The sequence below is a fragment of the Accipiter gentilis genome, chromosome 2 (genome assembly GCF_929443795.1).
Source record: "Accipiter gentilis chromosome 2, bAccGen1.1, whole genome shotgun sequence".
Taxonomy (NCBI): Eukaryota; Metazoa; Chordata; class Aves; order Accipitriformes; family Accipitridae; genus Astur; species Astur gentilis.
In genome coordinates, this window is record NC_064881.1 from 32,714,053 (window position 1) to 32,739,485 (window position 25,433).

The 25,433-nt window shown below is 42.5% G+C and overlaps 2 protein-coding genes across 2 annotated transcripts; one reads left to right on the plus strand and one right to left on the minus strand.

The window, feature by feature from the left end:
- Positions 1 to 298: 298 nt before the first annotated feature.
- Positions 299 to 7,102, plus strand: CTHRC1 (collagen triple helix repeat containing 1). The gene is made up of 4 exons (XM_049818201.1): positions 299 to 454; positions 3,629 to 3,850; positions 5,087 to 5,303; positions 6,506 to 7,102. Exons 1-4 carry the CDS (start codon positions 299 to 301, stop codon positions 6,646 to 6,648), a joined length of 738 nt encoding a protein of 245 aa, XP_049674158.1. The 3' UTR covers positions 6,649 to 7,102.
- Positions 7,103 to 10,033: 2,931 nt separating this feature from the next.
- On the minus strand, positions 10,034 to 25,427 carry SLC25A32 (solute carrier family 25 member 32). The gene is made up of 7 exons (XM_049818190.1): positions 25,133 to 25,427; positions 21,775 to 21,925; positions 20,609 to 20,694; positions 19,337 to 19,497; positions 12,669 to 12,782; positions 11,960 to 12,105; positions 10,034 to 10,317 (listed from the first exon to the last, which is right to left on the minus strand). The coding sequence occupies exons 1-7, from the start codon at positions 25,425 to 25,427 to the stop codon at positions 10,182 to 10,184; spliced, it is 1,089 nt and encodes a 362-aa protein (XP_049674147.1). The 3' UTR covers positions 10,034 to 10,181.
- Between the last annotated feature and the right edge of the window lie 6 nt (positions 25,428 to 25,433).

Consider the following 25,433-nt stretch of genomic DNA (forward strand, 5'->3'; position numbering starts at 1 on the left):
GCGCGGCCGGGGCTGTCGGCGCGGCCCGGGGAAGGCTCGGCGGGGCCCGGCCCGAGGGGGCGGGAGCCCCCCGGCCCCCGTGCCAATGGCTGCGGTGGGGGGTGGCTCTGCCTGGACCTTCCCGCTCGGTTACAGGATGGAAATTCCCGGCCTCCCCGGGGAGGGAGCTCGGGCTCCGCGCTCTGAAAGGCTCATTTATCCCCGCGCTGCCGCCCAGAGCGGCGGAGACGGGTCCCCGCGCCGCAGCCCGCCCCGGTCCCCCGGTCCCCCGGCCCCGTTGCGCCCCCCAGCCCGCACCATGCGCCGCGCCCCGGCCGCCGCCGCCGGCCCGCCGCTGCTGCTGCTGCTGGCGCTGCTGCTGGCGCTGCTGCTGGCGGCGGCCTCGCCGCCCGGCGGCCCGGAGAGCCCCAAGGGGAAGCAGAAGGCGCTTCGCCAGCGGGAGGTGGTGGACATGGTGAGAGGGGCGGCGGGACGGGCCCGTGGGGGCGGAGGGGGTGGTTGGGGGCCGTGCGGGGGCGGGGGGGGGCGGCCGCAGGAGCCGCGCGGCTGCGTTTTGGTTGCAAAGATGGGGGGGGGGGGAGAAGCGAAAAAAGCAGCGGGGTTTCGAAAAACCGGGCAGGGCACCGCCGGGCCCATGCGCCGTCTGGGCTCCCTCCTGATTTTTTTTTTTTTTTTTTCTTTTTTTTTTTTTTTTTTATTACGCCTTGGTTGTGCCGAATCAGGAAAAGCGCTGAGAAAGGGTCGGACGGGCTTTGACAGAAACGGCTGGTTTTCGGCGGCCGGGTGCGTGTCTTCGTGCTCTCGCCGTAGGGTCGGAGCCGGGGGCGGGAGGCGGGGGGTTGCGGTTGGGGCCGGCGTAGTCTCCGCTCGCCCTCCGAGGGTCGGCGGGGCCGGGGGCAGGCAGGGCGGCGGGACGAAAGGCTGCGCTGCGAGCCGCTCCCCGCCATCCCGCTGCCGGTGGCGGGGGCAACGCTGAAGTCTTCCAACCCTTGCAGCAGAAGTAGGAACTGCCGCTTCGGTCCGGAGCGGCTAGTGGGTAAACAACAGCCTACAGAAGGAGAAATTAAAGGACCGCGCTGTAGCAGCCGTTAGATGCCGTGAAAACTGTATCTGCACGCTTGCTGAACCCACCTTTCCTTGGAGTGGCGTTAACGCGTTATTCCCTTTGGCACCTGGGACTGCATACCGCTGTTTGCAATTCCATTGCAACTAGAAACCCGAATGCGTTGGGACTATCCCATCTCAGGGATAGAAGAAAGGAGGGAGGTTTTCCAGGCCTTGGAATGTAGAAAGCAGATGTGAAACTGTTTCCGTGAGCTGCTGACTGCCGTTCACCTCCTCTAGAAAATCCGTGGCATGGCCGTTTCTTCCATGATCGCTGGAGAGGTCCCCCAAAGTGCAAGCACCACTGGCAGCAAAGCTCCTTCCCTTTCACACCGCCTCGTGACCCTCTCGCTTTTATTGTGGAAGTCGAATTGCATCGGGAATAAGGAGTCTGCACACACGGGGGAGCTTACGTTTTCTGTGGCAGCGGTATTTTGGGGTCCCCCCTCATTTCTTTTGCACTGCTCCATGCTTTTGGGTGCAGCAGAGCGAGCAGCAAAGCGCAGGTAAAACGATGGCAGCTGAGTCAGGCGCAGCCCGGTGGCACAGACCGCTTCGGCTAAAGCCCTTCCAGGGCAGAATGAAGGCATGCCTGGGAGGGGAGCCTGCCTTCAGCAGACATTTTAAAAGATGCTCTGTGCGTTTCCAGCTTAAGAAAGCATGAAAAAAACCTTGATTTGGCAAGCATAGACGAATTTAGTTGGAGCATAGCCTGAAGCCCAGGTAATTCTTTTGCTAGCATCAATTTCTTTCTGGGTGGGCAACGGCTAAGCTGCTCTCTCTGGAAGGAAGCTGCGCGGCTCTAGGCAGCAGCGGTGGCAGCTCCTCTTTCGGGGCAGCCTCGGGGTGCCGCTGCCCGGTGCCACTGGTGCCCCCGGCGGACGGGGCAGTGACGGGCCTGAGCCTCGGCCTGCCCCTGGCTCTCACCGATCTCCACGTTGTTGGGATTTCTGTGGTGAGTAACCACATGTGAAACCAGAGCCAGTCACTTTTACAAACTGTGAGTCCAATGGAAAAATAGCAGCAAAAGCAGATAACCAGTGCTGTGTGAAATAGAAATGTCTTTGCATTATTCTCACGGTCCCTAGGTCGGTGTGTGCTTGGCCAAGCAGCCTTCTCTCCAGCTAACTTTTTTAAATGTGGCCTTCTTGATTATAATATCCCACTATTTCCACTGCCATTGTCCAATGGTGTTTTCTTCGGTGAAGGTAGCAGGGGCATGCCAGCATCCATTAGTCCAACTCTCGTCTACTTCCTACTAGACCTCTTCATATAGTCACTGATTTTATTTATAGAGGCTCCAGCCTGTGATGCTCATGCTGGTTTTTGCACCAAAGCACAGGCAAAGGAACAACCCCAGAAGAAGAAAGTTCACCAGTCTGACAAAGCAGAGAGGGCAGGGGCTGTAGTTTACAGCTCCTGTGGTGCAGACAGTGGCATGGCTTGCAGGAGGGGGAATAGTTGCACGATCGTTTAAAACGGATGAAGAGAAATAGGTGCGAGAAAGGGGAAGAGCGGAATATAGTTATCTGTGAGGATTTGGGATGAAGACTGAAGGAAGCAGTCAGTCACCAGATGGGAAAGAGCACTGAAAGAAAAAGCCCTGCCGTCACCAGCCCCTGCAGGTTCCTGCTCAATGTTTCCGTGCCTGCTCGGCCCGCTCCACACACGGCTGCTCCCCCGGCATCCAGCACTCGGGCTGCTGCGGGAAGGAGCTCAGGGCTGCACAAACCTACTCGCCGAGGAGGGCAACCCCAAGTCTCATCAGGTGTGAAGGCAACTTGTGTTAACATCCAGCATGGGAGAGCAACATTTAACCTTTCCTAATATTGTGATGTTAGGGAGGTCGTTAGCGTGCCGTCCTCCCACATGCGCCTTCCCACCGCTGTGAACAGGGATCCTGAGTGGAGGATTATTCCAGGGTGCAGCTTCCCACGTCCATTCCACATCAGTGCCCACGTACTGTGCGCGCTCTGGAGTCTGACTTGCGTGGCTCGACTATCGCAACGTGATTCTGTCCCAGGGGAGTGGCGACAGAAGAAAACCAGTGTTAACCTCTGCTCCCTAAGAAACGCAAAAGTTTCTCTACTTAAAAAAAAAAGGAACAAAATAATAATGAAGGCTTATTAGCCGAGGCAGTTATACAAGCAATGGTGGGTTAGGAGAAAGTAACTATTCATATGTAACTCTTTTTTTTGTTTCTGTATTGGAAAGTTTTGAATCTTCTGAGGTTTTCCAACAGGTTTTAGTCCTTGGACTAGGCCAATTTTTAATTCTAGGATTTAGGCATCTTTTCATAAAATAATTGGTGTCTTAATTTACAGCAAATTCTGCTAGCACTGCTTATCTTTTAAAGTTTATTTTTCCTTTTTTCTTCTATGGAACCATTGTCTTGGTGATCCAGAAATAGCCCATTAGCTTCTGTCACAGCAGGGGCGTTTGTGTTTTGCCGGCCTTGTTGTTTGTTTGTGTTAATGGATGGAAGTTAATGGATGGAAGCAGCAAGATCTGTTCTGTGTTGCAGTACAACGGCGTGTGCTTGCAAGGCCCCAGTGGCGTTCCTGGACGGGATGGAAACCCGGGAGCCAACGGGATCCCCGGGACACCTGGGATCCCAGGACGGGACGGGCTGAAGGGCGAGAAGGGCGAGTGCATGCGCGAGAGCATCGAGGAGTCCTGGACGCCCAACTTCAAGCAGTGTTCGTGGAGTGCACTTAATTATGGCATCGATCTTGGGAAGATCGCAGTAAGTCGGCTTTGCCTAGGATGTGCACCAAGCACAGCAGGCTCTAGATCTGCCTCTGCGAGCTGCGTTGCACCAATCGTACAGATTTCTTACTGGAGCCTTTTTCTACATGTAAAAGGGTGAACTTCTCCAAGGTTTAGCTACTTTGGATTTGTCACAGCTGTGTTTCACAGCTATGGGCCCACTTCACTGCTGTAATAGTGTTTCAAAAGAATGATGTGGCTGGTGTAAGAGTATATTTAGAAGGCGGCTGAAAGTCACACTACCAAAAAAGTACCTCCAGCTTGCCCAAAACAGGGCAAGGTTTTTACCATTTCAAGCATAAGGAGCAGGAGAGATGTACCTCTTCAATCTGTTAATTGTGCCCGTCTTTATAACTCCTGCTTCAAAACAGTTGTTCACTGAAACCCAGTTGCAGGATGCTACTGCAAAGAGGATCAGCATTGCTTAGGAGCAGCATTACCAAGTGTTACCCAGACTAACCCAGTCTGTCCTCCACAGCAGCCCCGGGCGTAAAACTTTCAAATACAATGGTGCAAGCCTAGAAGAGGGGAAGAAATCCCAGCTATGAAGCAATGCCCAGACTGGTTGAAGTAATTTAACTGCTATTGCTGTGGCTACAGTGAGAATCAACTTTTTGTGTAGACATTTCTCACTGTCTTCTACTTGCAGAACTGTCCCTAGCTTCCCCCCGCCCAGCCCCCACCCCTGACATCCAGCATTTTGAAGACAGAATAACAACCTCTTAAAAACCAGAAAATGTTTCTTTTTCAGTTGTGGAGCTTTTATCAGGGTTTAAGCCTCTTGCAAATCTAATAATCATTGTTAAATCCAGGATTTCTGGTAACAGAGACAGAAATTATACTGTCCTCTCATGCAAGGACTTAAGTGGAGCTTTCAGGCAGCTCATACGCCTTTATGTAAACCCCAGAAGGTAACTAGGTTACCAACTTAACAGCAGGTATTATCTAAATAAAGTTAAGAATTTCCATAATCCCCCTTCTCCATTACCATCTATGAGGTGCTGCTTCTGATTTGCATCTTTGCACTGTATGGTATTTGCCAGGGTCTACTTTTTTCTTTTTCTTTTTTTTTTTTTTCCAGAAGGAAGGGACTAAAGAGAATAGCCAAAACATTCTGAAATAAATATATTTCTAAATATATTTCCTAAATATATAGAAAATAAATAGGTTCAAAACCATAAGTTGCTGCCAAAGCATTTTTGTCTCCTCTTAGGAATGTACGTTTACAAAGATGCGTTCGAACAGCGCTCTCCGCGTTCTCTTCAGTGGATCACTTCGGCTAAAATGCAAAAATGCCTGTTGTCAGCGCTGGTACTTTACTTTTAATGGAGCAGAATGTGCTGGGCCACTTCCTATTGAAGCCATAATATATTTAGACCAAGGAAGCCCAGAGCTGAATTCTACTATTAATATACACCGAACTTCTTCAGGTACGTATGCCGAGACCGCATGAACTGAGATGGAGTAGAAGCCAGTAGCAAATCAAGTTACCAAATGCAGAAAGTACAGTCTGCCTTAGAAAGTCAAAAGACTGAAAGAGGAGGCAGAAGAGCGGCCAGCTAGCTAACACTTGTTCTCTTACTACTCTGCTGCTGTCTTACGGTTGACTATCAATACTAACATAATTATTTATTAAGTGGTACTTTATTACTGTGGTATTTTTCATGGTACTTATATCCTGCAATTTAGAGATGGAAGAGATTTCTATCTGGACAGTTCTACTGAGCTCTGCTACACCGTGAATACAGAGACATTCTGTGCTGTATTAGCATATGGAGAAACTGCCTTACTGCCAAGTAGACAGTGTCATCCTGGCTTAAAATACTGATATTTGCACGTTATCTGTGCATAAAGTGAGACTTATTCCTCTTGGAATTTCTACTGTAATTCCAGGTGGGGCACAAAAGTACCTCCAAAGTGAAGTATCTAGGATCAATTATTCAATTGCTAAGCAAAAGGCAAATTAGTGAAGTCCTTCAACATAAAAGGAGGTCACAGTAGGAAATTGAGGCTAACATCAAGTCTATACTCTTCCTCCAACTTCCTCTAGAGCTGCGATAGGTTTTTTTTATCAAGGGGTAGGACCCACCTGTCTTCGTTAACACACCTCCAACTAGTGGTGCTAGTGGAGGGAAAAAAAACCCAAAAGGGCAACAGAAGTGGAACTTTATACAGAAACAGTGAATTAGGAGTGGAAAAGATGACAGGGTGACAATCACCTTTGCAGGGCTTAGCTGTGGAAGCCAGGTATGGCTGTGTCCCCGTCCCTCCTCCCCATCACTGCTAAAAAGATGGCTGGATGGGACCGAAGCCATATCCCAGCTACCAGTTTGTAAACATGGACATTTAAAGAAGCAGGTATACCTCCCATTTAGCCACACCGTGGATTGTGATCTGCTTCAGGTACTGCAACAGATGTCAAGCAGCAGTATGGATCAAGGCAGTGCATGACTCCGTAACCTATGTTGCCACATGTCCAAGTAATAGTTTTTATTTCTAAAAATGCTAGGCAGGTTTAACTAAATAGCATAAGCTTACAATGAACTGCTGTTCTTAACTACTTGTGTCCACCTTCAGTTGTGAAATAAGTGATTGTGTCTGCTGAGGTAACCTGATTTTTGTCTTTAACCAGTGGAAGGTCTGTGTGAAGGGATCAATGCTGGCTTGGTGGATATTGCCATCTGGGTTGGGACTTGCTCAGATTATCCACGGGGAGATGCTTCTACTGGATGGAACTCAGTCTCCCGAATCATCATTGAAGAACTGCCAAAATAACTTTCCCTCCATTTTTATAATCTCTCCCTTTTGATTTTGTACAATTTTCTTCAGAATTTATTTCTATAGAGTTGGATGCAAGTATTTGACTGAAAGGCACCAAACTCTTGCATCTGTAGTCTTTGTGTAGCCTTTTTTTGCACATTGCAGAGGCTTTTTATAATCATCATTTTAGAGTATATATATCAAAACCAAGTTCATTAACTTTTTTAATTCCTTGTTTGATGTATGAAAATATACCACCACCATTTTAAGAGTTAACTGTAACTTTTTGTATCAAATAAATAAGACCTTTTAAGAAAAAAAAAAATCCAGGCTGTTTTATTGATCATCCAACCACTTAAGGTATCTTACATGGTGTTATGATACCCAATTAATTTTTTAAGAAGACTTCATAGAAAGTTCTAAGAAAGTAAACTCATGTCTTGGCTTTATTCTTCAGAAAACATGTAAATTCTACTACTGTAAACCTGACTACAGAATAGGATGGTCTGCTGTTGCAGTCTAGTCTCTCAGCAAATTCCTGCTGACTTAACTGATGATGTGACCTAGATGATGTGGTAAGAACTAAATACCTCGTTCTGAATAACTAAGTAAAAATAGACTATCTAAGCTCGCTCTTTCGCTTTAACTCTTTCACTTCTTGAGAGACAGGATTTAAGTATAAACATCTATTATTGGTCTCAACTATATTTAGCCTTTCAGATATATACAATCACTTTGGTGTTAATTAAAAGCTAGATATATTAAATAGTTTGGAAGATATAGAAATAAGGCAGGTGAAAATGCCCTGGCTTTCAAAAAGTGTACTGTTAAAGTGAAAGAATGATGTGACAGGCATTTGACTGCAGCCTCCAGACCGGACAAGTGACGACACTGATCATGCCAGCATAGCATTAGCTTCAGTGTTTTAAGTATTTTCTTCCGAATGCAACAAGTGATATACTCAAATATTTAAAAAAATTGGACAGATTCTAAAGGGAAACAATAATCATGTTCATATTGCAAAAATCAATTTTACATTAATGAAATTAAAAAAAAAAAAAAAAAAAAAGCATGTACAACATGCAGGAATCTACAATTGTCCCAGAAATTGAAAAAACATTATCTGAGATAAGAAATTTCAGCTATTGAGGATTAAATCTCACCTTTTCTTCTGAACAGGTTATAAGATTTTCCCCAGGCATTTCTCAAAGTGGTAGCTCTTGTCTGCAGCTTTTGTTAAGAATGCTAGAGGAACTCACCTGCAGCTACGAGAGCATTCAGGGTTTTCCAAATGCAAGCTTATGTGTGATACTGCTGCAAGCCAGCAAATCATACAGCTGGTATTTTGTCTCTGAAGAAGTGTACTGTTTTCATTGGCTTCGACGATGGGTTTTAAGGTATCTGAACACAAACAAGTTACTATGAGCTAAGCTCTGGTGTGAATTCACAAAATGTCAGTTAACATACAGTAACTGATTGTGTACATGCTTGCAGCCTGTCTTTGCATTTATCCTGGAGCATGAGCAAGCTGTTCTGGGCCTAGAGCACCCTAATCCAGGGTAGTAAGTGCACAACTTTTATTCTTAAGATTTATTCATACATCTTCAGAATATTTTTTGGACCCTTGGGTAGCAGACTTAACTCAGTGGTCCATTACATTCGTTCTGCGTAACGTGCGTAGAAAACTCACAAAACCAAGTAAACACCCTCCAAAGGCAGAAGACGTTAATAGCTGTTAGGGATCTATGCAGTAATCTGTATGGTAAACTTCCAGTAAATTTCATCTTCAGCTAAATACACATGGAAACTTTCGTAATAAAAACCAAAGGCAGCCATAATGGCCACATGCCCTTTTCAGATGAGATTATCAACTGTATCAGTACAGGGGATGGGATCATGGAGGAGAAAGTGTAAATCATTAATAAAGTTAAGGGAACACAAAATGTGGTATGTGGCAATAGTATCAGCAGAAACAAGCAAGTGGATTGCTGAATTAAGATTCAAAATATTGAGCAGTTTCTGTAGTCTTCTAGATTTTAACTTAAAATTGAAACCAATTCCCTAATCTGTTAGATTTTTATTTAAAAAACCCTTATTTCTGCTTTAGGTTAGTCTTCTGTTAAACAGGAAGCTTCTCTAAGTGATTATTCAGGTGTTTTGCTGAATAGTATTCTCAGCTCCTTACAAAACTTGACTATTTCCCCCTACCTGTTGAATAATCTTTGCTAACTTACTTCCTCCTTAGTTAAGTGATACTTTCTAGATACTTAATACCTTCTTACTAACAGCAGAAGGCAGATGTTATAGCCAGCAATGTGTTTTCTTAAAGAACTGAAAAAAAAAAAACAAACCCAGATCTCCAAAAAGTACATATCCTTGACAGCAATTATTGGCATGCAAATAAACATCATTATTATACAAATTTACTGAGTTGTATTGTAATTTAGTTTATCACTAAGTTAGTAATCAATATATTCTTACAGTCCTGTCCTTAGACAAAATCAGAAGACATTAATGGATCATTCTGCTTTTTTTTAAAGGAAGTCCTGTGCACAATACTTTTTAGACTACTTATGGGTTGGTTTCTTTTTCCCCAGAGAATATTATTGAAAATAAGCATGGTCATATTTGTTCTTACAGTGCTTTGAAAACTGCATCATTATGGGATTACTAGACCCCCACCCATTTTTAAAATGTAAGCTTACTTTCAAAAATGCATTTACTTAGTAATATTTGGTCAGATGTATCAGTAATGGAGACAGAATCTCGCTCAGAGAGAGAGAGAGTGGGCAGGGAACAGAGAGAAAAAGCATTAAGTAAGTGGCCAGCGATGCACACAACATACACTTTGGTCTGGTGCTAAAAGCAAGCCAAAACCACATGTCTGTCCTGGTATGAGACAAGAACTAGGTTTCATCAGATTGGCAATTATTCAAACCCAAGAACAGACAGCTGTTTTACAAAACAATTTGAGTTTCCAACTGCACCCCACTGAGGCAGCATTTTGTGTTGGATGAGCAATGGAATTTGGAGCATTCCATATGCTAAAATCTGACAAATAACACAGAGGTGGATTCAGAAGACACTGCTGTAAACAACTACATACATACTTTCTTCATGAGACTCAGATAAAGATTTAAGAAAGTTTTGACAGACTCCAGAGTTGCTTTTATATGAAGTTTTCCACTTCTGTAGGAACAGAATCTGACCAACTGTTACCTTGAGACTTGTCAAAACAGATTATTCCATTATTCCAGGCAGGCCAGGATGAACTGAATTGCTGCACAGCTGCCTTCAACCCAGTCACAGTGCTATTATTTCACAGTTGCAGAGACATCTGTTTCAAGCAGATGCAGCTGATTCAGAGAGGAGGCAATGTAGGAACACTCAGCAGAAGAGATGTTGGCAGGGTTTTACTATCTCCAGGTTCTTTCCTCAAAATACTAGATCAATTCACAGTGTCAGAGAAGACTGCTGAACTAAATCTCTCCAAGATCATAAATATAAAAAATAAAGGATAGATTCCTTATGAACACAAGCTCATACATTTAATTATTTTCTTTTCTAAAACCAAGTAAAAAACCAGACACATTCTCATAAACGACAAAGGTAATACAGCAGGCAGGAGTCACTCTGATCACGTTGGGGATAATTCCTTTGTAAAATCCATGAATTCCTTCTTTCCTTTAAAGACACAGAAAAACATTTACTTGTAGTTAATGTCTTTTAATAGAAATCAGACATAAAACAAAGCCTGGCATTTTTCTTCTTGTGCACTGAGAGAGTTGCTTCAGGTTAGGAATAAAAATTTCAGAATAATTTCTTACTGTAGTGGTTAAAGAGCCACATTATATCAAATCTTAACCCACCATTTTCTCTTCTGAACATATGATAGTATTCTGTACATCAGCTGTTTAGCCTAGGGTTTGGGTGGGATTTTGTGGTTTTTGGGTTTTTTTTATTTATTGTCTGAATAGGAGGCAATTTACTATCTTTCTTCATGACACAGTAACAGATTAAAATAACTTAAAATTTCGGCAGCCTGTTCCAAAAAGCATTTACATATTTAATCTCACTGAAGCCAGCAGGGCTGAAAGGCTTGGTGGTTTTGGGTCATGTAACAGCAAGTGAGCTGAGGGTCAATATAACTAAGGAAAGTAAGCACCTCCTCCAGAATTTTGATTCCACCGGCCAATAAATGAGGATCTAACCTCCCCCAGTTTGAATCAGAGTATTCACGTTAGGGCTGTTAAAAAGTTTCAAAGACTTTTAATCTCAGCTCCCTGTTTTCCAGCTCCATAGAGGCCTAGGACACCTGGAGCGATGAGAACAGTTAACACAGATCCTGGAAAGTGCTTGGGTGTGGTTTACACTACCCTCCCTAGGGCTCTAGGTTCCATTTGTTTCATAATGAGTACAGTAGTGGCCCCAGAATAGCTGTATACATTCACACTTTTCAGAACTAATAAGCCTCCCTATAGACTATGGCACTGAGACATCAGAGCTATTTTCCTTTGAATTGGCCTCAGTCAAAATGGTTGTACTGCCTCTCAGCCAGGGGTGGTCCTGAACAACACAGCCTCCTTCACCCATTCAGGTGGCACCTCTTAACACCCCAGGAGTTAGCTGACTCCATTCACATCTCTAGCAATATGCTGCAACCCAGAAACATTGTCCAAAGCAAGATTAATATTGGTTGCATGCTGCAAAGGTGGCCAACCTTAGTAACTACAGAGTTCTGTGTGAGAACTCTCACACGCCCTGTGGAGCAGAGGGAAGAGAGTTTGTGAAAAGATATGCATAGGTGTGAGGTAACAGTTCTCTAAGGGTTCTACGGGAAGCTGGGACTAGACTACAAATGCCGTCAGGCCCCCGGGTAACCCAGGGACATCAGTATAAACAGCTCTGGCTAGCTCACTTCCTCCTGCCAGGAATTTGGATTAGCCACAACTCCCAGCAGCACAACACTGCTGTCATATGTGATAATGTAAAGCAGTTCAAGTGACACTTCATTGTTTAAGAGCCCCAAAACAGCCAACTCAACGTTATTTTTTTAACCTGCAAGTGAAATTTGCTGGGGAAGAGAGAAAGGAGACAGAATAAACAACAGCAGCCTGCAGCCCAGCATTGACCCTCTCCTATCTCCTTCTTTGTCCTTAGATTATTGCTATTAGTGGCATCTTGCACAAAATGACTTTGTACAACTAACATTTTGTTTGCTCTGAGCTGCACTGGTTCTGCAAGTCAGCATGGAAGCCAGTAAACATAGTTCTGATTCTGTAAGACTCACTTTCCGAGACATAAGCTTTTGATTCTGCATGCCTACCTCCATGTCCTGCGGATCACATCAAACACACCAGAATACGTATTATGCTGATCTTGAAGACGAGCTCGCACAACTTGATAGGGATATGTTGCTGACACAGCAAATATTTTGGATACAGCTGCCATTGTTATGTATTCCACAGTGTTCTAGAAGCAACAAAAATTACCAGGCTTACCTTAAGTATGGTTTAAATTAGCCAATTTCTCAAAATCTTACTTGATTTTTAAATGTTGAACTAAATAGTGTAAATTTCCCCCCCTTACGATACACACATTTAAAAAAATGGCAACATATACTATATACAGTGCTACAAATAATTAATTGTAAAACATGTATTGTGCCCTGTCATTCCTATTAAGTGAAACACTTCTTCCAAAAGTAACTACCTTTGCCCAACTTGCACCTGGACTAGTTTTCCATGTGTTTAAGACCACCACCTATGGTTCCACAAAGAAAGAAAAAAAAACATTCCTCTCTCTAAAATTCTCAGAACACTTGCGAAAATAAGAAGTTGGTTTCCCTACAGGAAAACAGCCCTAAACAGTTGCTTGTTCCTGAAAAGTGAAAAAGCATTATTTCCTTCTATATATTCTACATTCCAATTAATGTAACAATACTTTGTACATTTGGCTGTTCTATGACCTAGACAAATGGATTAAATTTCTGCTTATTCACATACACACCACATTTTTATTCTCAAGAATCGTACCAATTTTGTATCTGATGCTCTGTTTCTATACTTGTTGTATCTCAGCTTCAGTTCCTCATATGCCATGAACTGAAGTGCTCCATGTGAAGTTCCAAACAGACCAGGCACAAATCCCTAAAAAAAGGAATAAAACAAAGTTAAACAGCAACGGACAAAAACTATACAACTTGACAGAGCTCAGCTTACACACATACCTATGTCCTCCATTACTTTACAAATTGTGACTGCACAACTGTCACTGTGCAGTAGGACTCAAAGCTGATTCTGGGTTAGTTATTCTTAATGGCAGGCGTCACACAAAAGTACTTTTCTCTAAATGACATGCAGGCTAAAGACACATAATGAGTGAGCAAGACGAAACAAGTGGCCAAGGGACTCCACCTCACAGAGCACAAGCACCGGTCTTAAGAAACTGATAACGTGGATCAGGATCATTAAGAATACAAATCAAACTGCAGTCTTGCAAATGTGCTGCTCAGTGCCTGCCCCTTTCCAGGGACTGGCACTACCCTGTTCAGTTCCCACCTCAGACTGGTAAGGCAATGACAGAAGCTAGTGTCTCAGTGAGGAGGGCCATCAGGAGTAGACGTACGAAAAACCTCTTGTGATCAAGTCTCAGAGATACATACGTACATGTGTGCACATGTGTGCATATATAAATGTGTCTCTATGATATAGATACACATTTCTGTATAAAAAAAGTGTGTGTATATATAGAATCATAGAATCATTTAGGTTGGAAAAGACCTTTAAGATCAAGTCCAACCATAAACCTAACACTGCCAAGTCCACCACTAAACCATGTCCCTAAATGCCACGACTACACATCTTTTAAATATCTCCAGGGATGGTGACTCAACCACTTCCCTGGGCAGCCTGTTCCAATGCTTGACAACCCTTTCAGTGAAGAAATTTTTCCTAATATCCAATCTAAACCTCCCCTGGTGCAACTTGAGGCCATTTCCTCTTGTCCTATCGCTTGTTACTTGGGAGAAGAGACCCACACCCACCTCGCTACAACCTCCTTTCAGGTAGTTGTAGAGAGCTCAGGTGTCTCCTGAGCCTCCTTTTCTCCAGACTGAACAACCCCAGTTGCCTCAGCTGCTCCCGAGGGAGCTGGTCATGAATTAATCATAGGTCTTGTTCTTTAGACCCTTCACCAGCTTTGTTGCCCATCTTTGGACATGCTCCAGAACCTCGATGTCCTTCACACACACACACACACACACACACACTTGCACAGCGGAAAGCTGAAGGGCACAGAAGGAAAGCTAACTCATACAAGGACTTATGGATGATTTACATTAAAGAAAGAAATCTAAGATTTGAATCAGTTTGAGTGCATCCCTCACCCTGCTCAGAGCACATCCCAAGGCAGCCCAGCAGAGGTGACCAAAGGTGTAAAAAAGCAGTCTGGGAAATGTTCCCCATTTGTAAGAGGCAGTAATGGACAGTAAAGAGTATAATATGAAAATATACAGAGATGTTTTGTTTCAAAAAGTTGAAAGGAAGGGGGAAACCAGGTATTTTCTGAAGTGTCTCTACAAGAAAGTGAAGGCTGTAGTTCCTTCAGGAGCAGGACTAGCTCAGCAGAAAATGAGCCAACAGCTGCACGGGTTCCGAGATGCACGCTCTTTTTGAAGATTTGGTCACTTACACTGGAAAAATACAAATAAATGGGGAATTAATCATCTTGGCCAAAAATTAGTTAAGGGAGCCAAAAGCTTGCTGAAAACTGTTGCAAAGGGACAATTATAATGGAGTAAGTGATCAAAATGTGGGTAATAGGACTCAAAGAACCAAAACCTGTTTGATACCAGTATTTTGGGGAAAATTTATCTTATTTCCCATGATTCATTCAGGTGAGACAGAGGAATTAAAAGATGCGTCCACACACAAAATTCTGTATTAGGCTAAATCGGAAGCCCAGAATGTTGAATAAAAAGACTTATCAATCAATATACTACTAAGAGCCTGGAGAAGGAGAAGAAAAAGAGAAGGGATCCTGGTAGGAGTCCACTGGAATAGTATAACAGAACAAAATGATAAATTACTTCATAAACTCCTAAGTTGCAGCAAAAAAAAAAAAAAAAAAAAAAACCTAACAAAAAAAACCCTAAAACAACAGCAGGCATGAAAATTGCACAGAGCTTCTACCACTTCAGAGATTAGCTCGCTGCATGCTATAGATTTCTTAAGTTTATGATATTACAGCCATTCAGGAAGTGATTTTTAGGATCTCTTTGATAAATGAGGATGAATTTCTTCTCACAGTAGAAAATAATGGTCATGAACTAATTATCAGTGACCATGAACTAACGAAATGCATTAAGGGCTAGATAAAGTCCCAGAAAAAACACTTCTCCAAATGAGAACAAGTAATTAAACCAAACATCTATATTTCCTCAGCTGTGAGCATAATCACAGAATTTTGTGGAGTTTGAAGCCAAGGGGCCACAAAACAGGGAAAAGGACAACTCTGGTTTTCAGAAATCCTGGATCAGAAGAAAATTAACCAGTAATATAAAAACAGAAGAAGAGGAAAAAAGAAAAACTACATTATCAAAAATATCAAAGAATAAATATCTGGGTCAGAAGAACAAGGAACTGTATAAAATTTATGTATAGTGATAGCAGGGAAAATCTTCACAAACATTTGCCCATGATTAGACAGTAAAAGCATTAGAAGACAAAGTAAGTAATTGTTCTCTACTTGGAAAAAATTAGAATGATGTATTTATGTCATAGGAGAATGAGGCAATATTTTCCCCACCAACAAAAGAAGAATGTTAAACAACATTTAAGAGTGCTAAACTTTTAAACTTAAGCCAGCAGATTTGGATAACTTGCACCCAAGAGTCCTAAAGCATCCACTGATGATACTTGCTAAATGAGTACCAGCACGCTCTAAGTCTTGTGCTCATGTAGAAAACTTCCAAAGACTGAAGGACTTTTAATGTTGAGCCAATATTAAAAAATGCAAGAAGAGAGTGAAGCAACTGTCAGCCAATGCGCCTCAGTAAAATAAGAGCTGACCCAGGCTTCTATTGATCATACAAAACAATGTGTTCTTATGGAAAAATGTTTCAAAGCAAAACCGGTTTCTTCCTCAGCCAAGATATTTCATTACTGTGAAGTCTGCAAAAGATATTCTTACTCTATTTTCTTATTCTTACAATTTTACACAAAAATCTTTCTTGCCTCAAAGTTTGATAGAATTTTATATTTATTTTTCATATATAATGAGACTGTGAAGATCAATTTTAAAATCAAATACTTCTTATTTTTTACTCTAATATTCAAAACGTATCTTTGGAAGATTTTTGCCATGAGGGCTTGACAGGAGAAATGGTTGCTCAAAGAAGTCCTGTTTGAATTCTCTTTTGGAGGATTAGAACAGTAAGCAGAATTAAATATATAATTAGAAATTTAAATGGCAAAGCATGTAATTCTGACCAGTAGACAGTGGGAAGAAAATTGTATTTAAAAGTTGACTTAAACAGCTGTTAAGTGCCGAGGATCCAAGACAAGAGAAAAACGTCCCGTTGGTTAGTGTTTCAAAGGTCGCCCACTACAATGAAAAGGAACATAAGCAAGTATATATAGTGGAAAGCCTGCGCTTCTCAGTAAAGTAAGGAAAAAGGTTCATTTGGTGATGGGGTACTCACATCGCTGCCTGAAGTGTTTGAAAGCACTCACGCCAGAGCAGCCTCTGCTATATGTTTCAAAATAATGCCACAGATTCCCCTTGTAATCTGTTTAGTGTTGTCTTCCGTTGGGTTCTCAGTGTGCCAAAGACCAGTAGTATCAGGGTGCTCTGCTCTGACAACTTACACAGAAAGACACTGGAAATATGCCATTACCTCCCTATGCCTCCTGATTCCTTCATGGTGAAAAATGATACCGTCTTTTATGTAAAAGTTACTTACCCTTCTGTCTCTCTGTAGAACCTTGCACCAAAGTTAAAATCAAGATGGGCAAATCTCAGTGGATTTTGCTAGATGCAAGTACAAAGACCTAGAAAGGCACTTAGCTTACAAGCTTCACATTTGCAAGAAGCAGCAAAATAGCATAAGCAAAAGCATAGCAAAATAAAGAGAGGTAAGTGCCTGAGACATTAATGGACTGGAAAAAATACTTTATCCTCGGAGTATAGAATCTTGCCTACCAAAGGTGAAATGACAACACAGAAGTGTCCAAAATATCTATTTCACTTGGTAGTGAGTACACATTACTGCTAGGATTTTTCTGTTGTTTTTAGCATACTGCATTATTATTCTCAGTCTTGATAAGACTGTATTTTCCTTTAATCTCCTTAAATTTTCTGCACTTCCTCTTTATTTTACTGTTGTCTATTAAGCATTGCTCTATTTCTAATTGCTGCTTCTACATCATTGCTGAAAGAGAACAAAACTGAAAATAGAAATACAGAAGCATGGAGGCCAGGAAGAACATTAGTTGCATTCTTGATTGATGTTTCAGTAGTCAATCACCCTAGACTAGACATCTAACAGTTTCCCAAGAGCTCAGAGATATTTATGTTTTTCTGAAAGTGCCAACTCCTACAATCTTACAATTATTTTATGATGTTTGGTCTCTCCTGCCTTATGCTTGACAAGAAACTTACAGCTCTCTTAACATGGAGATGGCTGCATGACATTCAACTTCATGGCAAAGTAATTTTTAGAGCTCAGACCTCCAACAGATCTATAGGCATGTTCAAATTACATAACCCCAAGCTGTTTTTTCCTCAGCCTGGTGTGCAGTAGGGCAGCTCTGTCCCCAGTCATCTGGGGGATGGAGGCCAAAGGACAAAGCCTAGTGGATGGAGGGTGGGGAAGATCACTGATGATGATTACTGGGATAATTAGTGCAAGAAAGGCTCCTGTCTTTTGAAAACCAGGCCAAGTTCAAGAAGAACAATTTATTGAGGAACCCAACTTCAGATGAACTATAGGTTAATGAACAATACCCAACAGAGCTAATAAAGACAGATTCGATCCCTGCTAGAAAGATTGATGCATCCTGACATTACTAGTCTTGTCTGAAAGGAATTGCTCAGACCAGTGCATCTTGTGCAACAGAGAGCATGACACAGAATTGCTTGGACAGAAATACCATTCTTTAGAAGACTAATCTCAAATTAATCAGAATGAAACTACTTCCAGATTTTATTTCCAATTTGTGGTGGTATTCTCCAAGATCCCCGTATTTGCTATAAGGAACTCTATCTGAAATTAAGATTATGGGGAAAAAGAAGACATTCATGTGCACTACAGCTCCTGCAATTCAGGGCAATTAACAAAACTTCAGCTGTCAAATTTCAAATAAAGCAAGAAAGAGAAAAAATGAAGACTCCCCCAAAAACAGAAAATGGAGCAAGGCTAAAGTATGGACACGTCAAAGAGCCACCTGAAGAGGTGCCTTCTTCCCCAGTATAGATGAGGTTGAGAGAATCCTGACATCAAATTAAAGTTGCTCAGTGTGCATAGTTATGTAGGTCACTCAGGACCTATCTAGGTCACCTTCTCTGCAGATTTAAGTAATTTGTTCTTTCAAAGGAAGTACCTGGTTTAGTTTCCCGCTTGCAGATTAACACTACAAAGAAGCGTCTAGCGCCAAAGGCAACACATGCTACATGCACGAATAATCTGAACAGTAACTCAATGGAAGGACATCTTAAACCTCAGAAATTTGAACTTATCTACATGGATCACAGCAGACATCCAGGCAGGCAAATCAGAAATACTGACAATTTCAATTTAGGAATAAGTAAGGTGCCTTGCTCCTAGTGTCAGAATTCGGCATTCATTGGTATGTGGCGTACTAGTCTTTCAACATAGGAAGGATTATATTTTTCACTGTAAGTAAAAGAAGTTAATGTTCAGTAATTAGGACAATTCCTAAGAGATAGCGTTCTTGTTCTATAGCATTACTTGCAGAAGAGCCAGACTGAACTAAAATAGGTTTCTTCACACCTTCCAGGCACTGATGAATGCATCTTTATGTCATGGCCTGAAGGAAGGAGGCGGCAAAAAGTCCAAATCCAGTTGCCATCTGTTTCCCTAAATTAAAGGGAATAAAAAACCCACACACACGCAGACCATATTTAGAAGTCTGCAAATTTTATGGACCCAGAGATGACAGATTACAGACCTCAATAACCAGAGGGCAAATGAGCAGTTGTGAAACCGTCCATTGTGGAGGAAAAAAATTAGTAACTACTTTAGTCATACATTACGTTCCACAAGATGTCAGAAAGCGAGAGATAAGGGATGAAATGGAATAAAGCACTAGCAGCAAGATAGATTACACTATTGCTGCCCTCCTTATGCAAATTTTAATTATAAGAAGACTCCAAAAAATTAAAAAGCAGCTTGTAGTTTACTCTCATTTCAGCATTATCACCCAATAGGAGATGGCTTAGCCGTAAAGGTTACACTCCATTCTTCAGTGATTTCCTACATTTCAACAGTATAATAGCTTTTCTTCTGACTAAGCCTTTTTGCTGCAGTTCTTCAGTGGGAAAGAACTCTCACAAAATAAAAGTAGTGAGCTAATATAAAAAAATTACTTGCTTTTTTTTTTTTGTAGACGAGTATTTACAAGTCTCACCATGCTACTGAGTGACGCCAGTGAATCCTGGAATTTTTCTTAAATTTTATTACCTTATATAAGCCACGTATACCCTCTGTCTTGTATATCTTTATAAGAGCGTCAAACATTCCTCTGTATTGCCGCTTTGATGGATCAACACCAGCATTATATTGTAGCACAAGTCGTGTCTTCGTTACCCATATTGGGTTTGTAATAGAGAGTGTCATGGCTCCTGAGAACAGACAGAAGTTAGACTGATTGTTATGCCAAATCCAAAGCTTGTTCAGTCCAATGTAACACAGGCTTTTACAATGACAAAACTACTTATCCTGCAAGAGCACTTATATTACTTAAAACAGGCAAAGTTTATGCCCACCATTGTTCCCTCTCTCTGCCTTCAAAGCTCACAATCAAGTCCAACCTACTCCTGCTGGGGGTACTTCTGTAGAGCATATGGCTTTATGAATATTCCTAGTACATCCCCCCCTTTTCTTCACCTTTCCACAGTCAGTAGTGTAATCTGTAGTAGATAGGAATCCTCAGTAACTTCTTAATGTACTCTTGATTATCCGAGTTATTCTTTGGGTACATAATTGTTCAAAATTTAATGGACACCTCAGTCATGAGAAATTTGCTTAATCATTGATGGGTTTATAGAAACAACCTGTTATAGCTTTATATGTTATTGAAAATACAGTTCTAAAATAACCCATTACTATTTTTCACATCAAACAATATGCCTTGTATTTCAACACTAAATGAATGCTCCAACATCCTAATAAAAAGTCTTCTCAATTGCCTAGATTAAATGCAACACAGAAGCACGTACAAGAACATATGTTAGAAACAACATATTAAAAGTCCTGCTGATAGAAGTTGTATTTTCATTTTGAATTTTTAGTTTCTAAGAAAACTTGGACCATAGATACTTTCAAAGACCAACGACCAATTCACTTGTTCTATTAACTTCAGTAGTCCTTCTCTTTTCCAGGTCTAAGTGTTAAACATTTAACAAGTTAACAAGCTGATGGCAGCAGATTTATATAGTTATATTTTGGGAATCAATATAGTACTAAATATGGAAAATGCTTATACACAATGAAAACAAGGTCGAAAGGTATTTTGACAACTGCTATTTCTGAGCAAAACTGAAGAGACCACAGTGATCCATCTAGTCATCTTAGACTAGATTTAACTTATTTACAGACAATAAATGATTGCATTTGGACTTGAACACTTACACTTGCCACCTGTAAGAAAAAGCAGTACTGACACACAAAAGCAGGGAGCAACATATGGAAAGGCTAGAAGCAAACATTAATCTTCTTTGCATTTAAACTCACCAGCCTCTGCAGCTGACACTAGGTGTTCGGTTGCACTGAGACTTTCCAGCTTCCCTTCCTTCTTGTAAGCTTTAATGGCATTGTAACTGGAAAATGTAAAATATATTTTGGTAAAGGTTGAAACAAACCTTCATCACTAAAAAAACAAACCCAAAACAACAAAACACCTCACTTAAGATCATGGAAAACATTAGGTGGTACACAGCCTTTGAAAACAGGTATCTAAGCAAACTACCTTTGTTTAGTTGATTAACTGAGCAGTTAGCTTGTTAAAGTGAACTATGGTAATACATATTTAAATCGATAAAGTATTACTGTCACTATCAATGGCACTGCATCATGAAACAGCTACCAGATCTCAGGAATTAACTTCTAAAAGAAACCTATTAGATAGCCTCCTTTTTATTGAGAGCAACAGTGACAGGTATCTATCTTCTAGCTCAGAAATACACTGACTCTCTTCTCTTGATCCAGTTTCCAGCCTTTGTGGAGTAAGAAATTTGTCAACAGGAGCTGAAATGTCAACAGGAACCTATAGCAAAGCTTGAAGACTGAACTACAACAGTAACAGAGTCTAGACAACTGACAAGTGAGGTTTGCACAGGCATACCAACTATTCCCTAAAGTGTTTCAATTGATAGGGATCAGCAGTAAATCAGGTCAGTTACATAGCTAATAAAAGAGAAAAGATTGAGTGTTAAAAAATAGGCTTTATAAGCAAAGCCCATCAACTCATAAAAACAATGAAGGAACTGACTGTCACTAAAATTATTAAAAATCAGTTAAACGTTTAGCTTTAGTAGAAAACTTTATCATGTTCTCTAATTCTTAACATGTCAGTTTCCGGTTTTATTTTTCAAGAGGTTTTAAGCACAGTGTATTTGCGCTTTTAGAAGAGTCTTCATGAATGATGTCACCATCTCTCAAGTTCCTTAGTATTTTCACAGCATCAAGGGAATGCACTTGACAAAGTAACAGGTCTCTGACTCAAATTGCTTAAATTCTAAAACAGCAAACCATAATAAAGGGTAACAGACCTGGACTTACTAAAAGATTCATAAGTTTATAAGCCACTTAGCACATCTTTATACCCCCCAAAAGAAGATGCAGTGTATATCTGAACATTACATTGCACAGGATATGACACATTTTACAGTTCTACTTACAAGAAAAAGTAAAGTCCCCAGGAAGCCCCCGCTCCCAACATGTTTGGAGTTACCCCTTGATATAAGCCTCGTAATCCTTCATGCTTCCAGACAGTGGTCATACAGTGGAGAATCCCATTGTATTTTGGCCTCAGCTCCAATCCATCACTTACTATGAAAGAAAGAAATTATTCTGAAAAACATTTCAGGAAGCTGAAGTTCAGCTGTGTAAAAGTCACCACAGAAGTACACACAGCCTCCAAAGCAGGTTTCATGTTCATTTGCAGTTTAACTGATCAGCTGTATTTTAAAAGTATTCTTTTAAAAGTATGCAAGAGTTGGGGTTTACAGCTTCGTAAGTCTACAGTTAAAGAATTAAAAAAAAAACCCAAAAAACCAACCCAAAGAAAAGAAAAAGAACTTTTAAGCTCTGCGAGATGAAAGTTCCCATCAATCTGACACGGCTAAATAAATGTACTGCTGTGCATTTTTGGTGACCAGCAGCTTTGAATTGAAGTTTTCTGACTCTTCTTTTTAGTACCCCAGTAATTACACATCATATTTCAAGTGATACATGTGGGGTCTTGGACAACACATTTCTATAAGGAGTTTAGACAAGCCCCAAATAACAACTCTTAAATTCAACCTTCCTCTTTAAAATGTTTTATAAAGGTCTGAATATTTTCAATGGGTCATGTCTTATTGATTCCAGAGTCAGTTTTCACCAGAACACTCAAAGGTTATTTCTGTCAAAAATTCCCATGTTCTCCTTCTATTCTCATTGAATGGATTTGCAGGAAAACACCAAATGCATACACTTTTCCCACCCAATAACCAAACAGGTGGTTGTCCAAATATTCAGAAAATATCACTGTCAAAAAGATAAAACACATGCAAGTTCTTGTTTGACAGACTTCACTTAGAACACAGACGTTCACACAACTTACAGTGGTAACTACTATTCGTCCTACAGTAACGTCAAGAGTTACTGATGACGTGTGTGATAAGGCACATGGTGAGATGACAGGAGGTAACAGACACAAGCTGGCACAGAGGGAATTCTGACCAGAACTTTTTCTCCATCCGAGCAATCAAATACTGGAACAAGTTGCCTGAAGAGGCATCTTTGGAGCTACTCAAAATGCCAGCAGACAAGACTGAGCAATCCGATCTAAGCAGACCTTATCTGAGTAGGGGGTGAACTCCATAGATCTCTTCTGACCTACATTATGATGCCAACACAGTAGCAGCTTTCAAATATAGACACAAGGCCAGATTGCAATTTTACTGAAAATTAATCTCAAAGTTTTACAGTCAGCGCAGTTTTTGTGTCCCCATCAATATTAATCCTGGTAATCATGAATTTCAGATGAATTTCTGTTCAGTGGCACACTTATTATTCTTTCTTCTTTGAACTTTGTATACTGTACTGTGTGTTGTGACAGACTTCAGGGCTAAAGACAAAATGCTTTTCCTAAGCACATTGTGACAAGGCCTCAACACCTTGACAATCACTCAAAACTAGCACACAAATTAAACGACTATTTTCTCCCTCCTGAATGAGTACCGCTAGAGCTTTCCCAAAGGCCTTTCTGATTTTTTTTTTACCGTGCTGCCATTAGATCAGATTTATGAACACAGTAGACAACACGGGAAATCAGAGACATGAAGGCAAGTCTGTCTGTCAATGATGCTGCCACGAATCTTCACAACATTGATTTCTGATATCAGCTCTTACTTCCAGGTTGAAGACAAAACAAAGGAATCATTATTTTCAACCCAAACAAGAATATGAAAGGAAGTGACCTCCAGAGGTGACTGAACCCAATCTCCTGCTCAAAACAGATCTCATTAGACCAGGCTACTCAGGGACGCACCCAGTGAGCTCCTGAATGTTGCCAAGGCTGAAGAGATTACAGCCTCTCTGGGTAACCTCTTCCAGTATTTGACGACTCCCATAATAAAAATCCTTTTTCCTAATAAATAACTGGAATTTTACATGTTCCTGCTTCTGCCTGTCCCCTCTTGCCCTACGACTGTTCACCTTCAAGAAGAATCTGGCTCCATCTTCTCTGTGTCCTCCAGTCACGCAGTCATAGACTGCAATAATATCTCCCCTCAGCCTTCTCTTTGTGAGGCCAACCCTATCCTGTTCTGTCAGCCTGTCCTCCTACGTCATGTGCTCGAGCCCCTTCACCAGTGTGGTGGCCTCCACTAGAATCACGCCAGTATGTCAGTTTGAGCCCCAAACTAGACACAGTATTTCAGACGTAGTCTTACAAGTGCTAAATAGAGAGAAAGGAGCACTTCTGCCAGCTACGCTCTTTGCAATACAGCCCAGGATGTGCCCACAATAGGATATGCAGGGAAGTGTTTAAATCCAACTTTGCAAGAAGTCTGTTTGAAAATGTAACGCTTTAAATTTTATAAAACTTCCCTGTGATAGTTCACTACTTGTTTTTAAGACCTTAAACAGCCACGTATGCATTTAAGGTAACGATCCACAGATACAGCAAAACGTTTCAATCTCTACAAAAGAGAATATCATAAAAGGGCAACGTGTTTCTCATAACGCCGACAAAATCGATAGGGAGAAGCTGACACGCTTCCCTGTGGAAAACCAAACAAGTTAGAGTTTTCTGCAAAACAGTACCACTCCTGTTAACAACCAAGATTATTATAAAACTCTGTTACGCTTTGAGCGTTGAAAATCTTTGGCATAAAGGCGAACTTTGAACGTTGGCTTGAGACAATCCGCCTCTTAAAAACAATCTTGCCGTGTCCTATGGCACCGGCGGTCCCGAAGGAGCGGGGAAAGCCCGGCCAGCTCTCTGATCTGCCTGAAAACAGCCCGCGGCACACAGCACGTTTTACAGTCCCTAGAAACGACAAGAAGATGAAGCTTTGTGGGGGGCAAAGAACCGGAGACCGCCCCTTTCAGCCTACGGCCCGTTTCTTCCAAGCCGGGGGGCCACCCTGCCGGCGCCTCTGGCCATGCAGCCGCGGGCAGGCTCATCCGGCCGTGCCCTCCCTCAAAAAAAAGCCGGTACGTCACCGGCTCGGAAAGGCCGCGCTCAGCCAGATTTGTGCGTTTTTCGCTGAAAGCACGGTTTGTCTTTGTAGCCCTCAGCGGCGAGCTCTCGGGGGATGGGGGGGTGGGGGGAGGGGGGAGCCGGGCTCGGGGGCTTCCCCTCACGGCACACCCGCCGCCTCAGCGAGAGCCCCGGCCCCGCGGGGGCCGCCCCGAGCCCGGACGCGGGGAACCACGGTCAGCCCCCGCCGCCCGGGGCACGGCGGCCTCGCGGCGTGGGGCCCACCGCCTCCCGGCCCGGTCCGTCGCGGGGTGGTGCGTGTGCGCGCGGGGCCGGTCCGGCCTCACCTGCGAAGCGGATCTTGACCAGGTCCAGCGGGTGGAGCACCAGGGTGGAGACGACGCCGCCGCTCAGCCCCGCCGCCAAGTTCTCCAGCTGCACGTGGCGGAGCGGGGACCGCACGGGCGGCGGCGCCACGGCCGCCGCCTCCACGGCGCACGCGGGCCCCTGGGCGCTCATCGCCGGCGGCGGCGGCGGCAGCGCGCGGGCGGGCGGGGCAGCAACCTCCCTCCCTCGCCCGCCGTAGGCTGACAGCCAGCCGCGGCGGAGCAGCGTCGCGCGAGAACTGCCCGCCCGGCGCATCCGGTC

Coding starts and splice junctions, on each gene's coding strand:
- CTHRC1 (XM_049818201.1), top strand. CDS start 299: ATGCGCCGCGCCCCGGCCGCCGCCGCCGGCCCGCCGCTGCTGCTGCTG. Junction 455..3,628: donor AGCGGGAGGTGGTGGACATG/GTGAGAGGGGCG, acceptor TCTGTGTTGCAG/TACAACGGCGTGTGCTTGCA. Junction 3,851..5,086: donor TCGATCTTGGGAAGATCGCA/GTAAGTCGGCTT, acceptor GTCTCCTCTTAG/GAATGTACGTTTACAAAGAT.
- SLC25A32 (XM_049818190.1), bottom strand. CDS start 25,427: ATGCGCCGGGCGGGCAGTTCTCGCGCGACGCTGCTCCGCCGCGGCTGG. Junction 12,783..19,336: donor GTATACGTGGCTTATATAAG/GTAATAAAATTT, acceptor TCCTTTTTTTAG/GGATTTGTGCCTGGTCTGTT. Junction 10,318..11,959: donor GTGATCCGCAGGACATGGAG/GTAGGCATGCAG, acceptor GTGTCTTTAAAG/GAAAGAAGGAATTCATGGAT.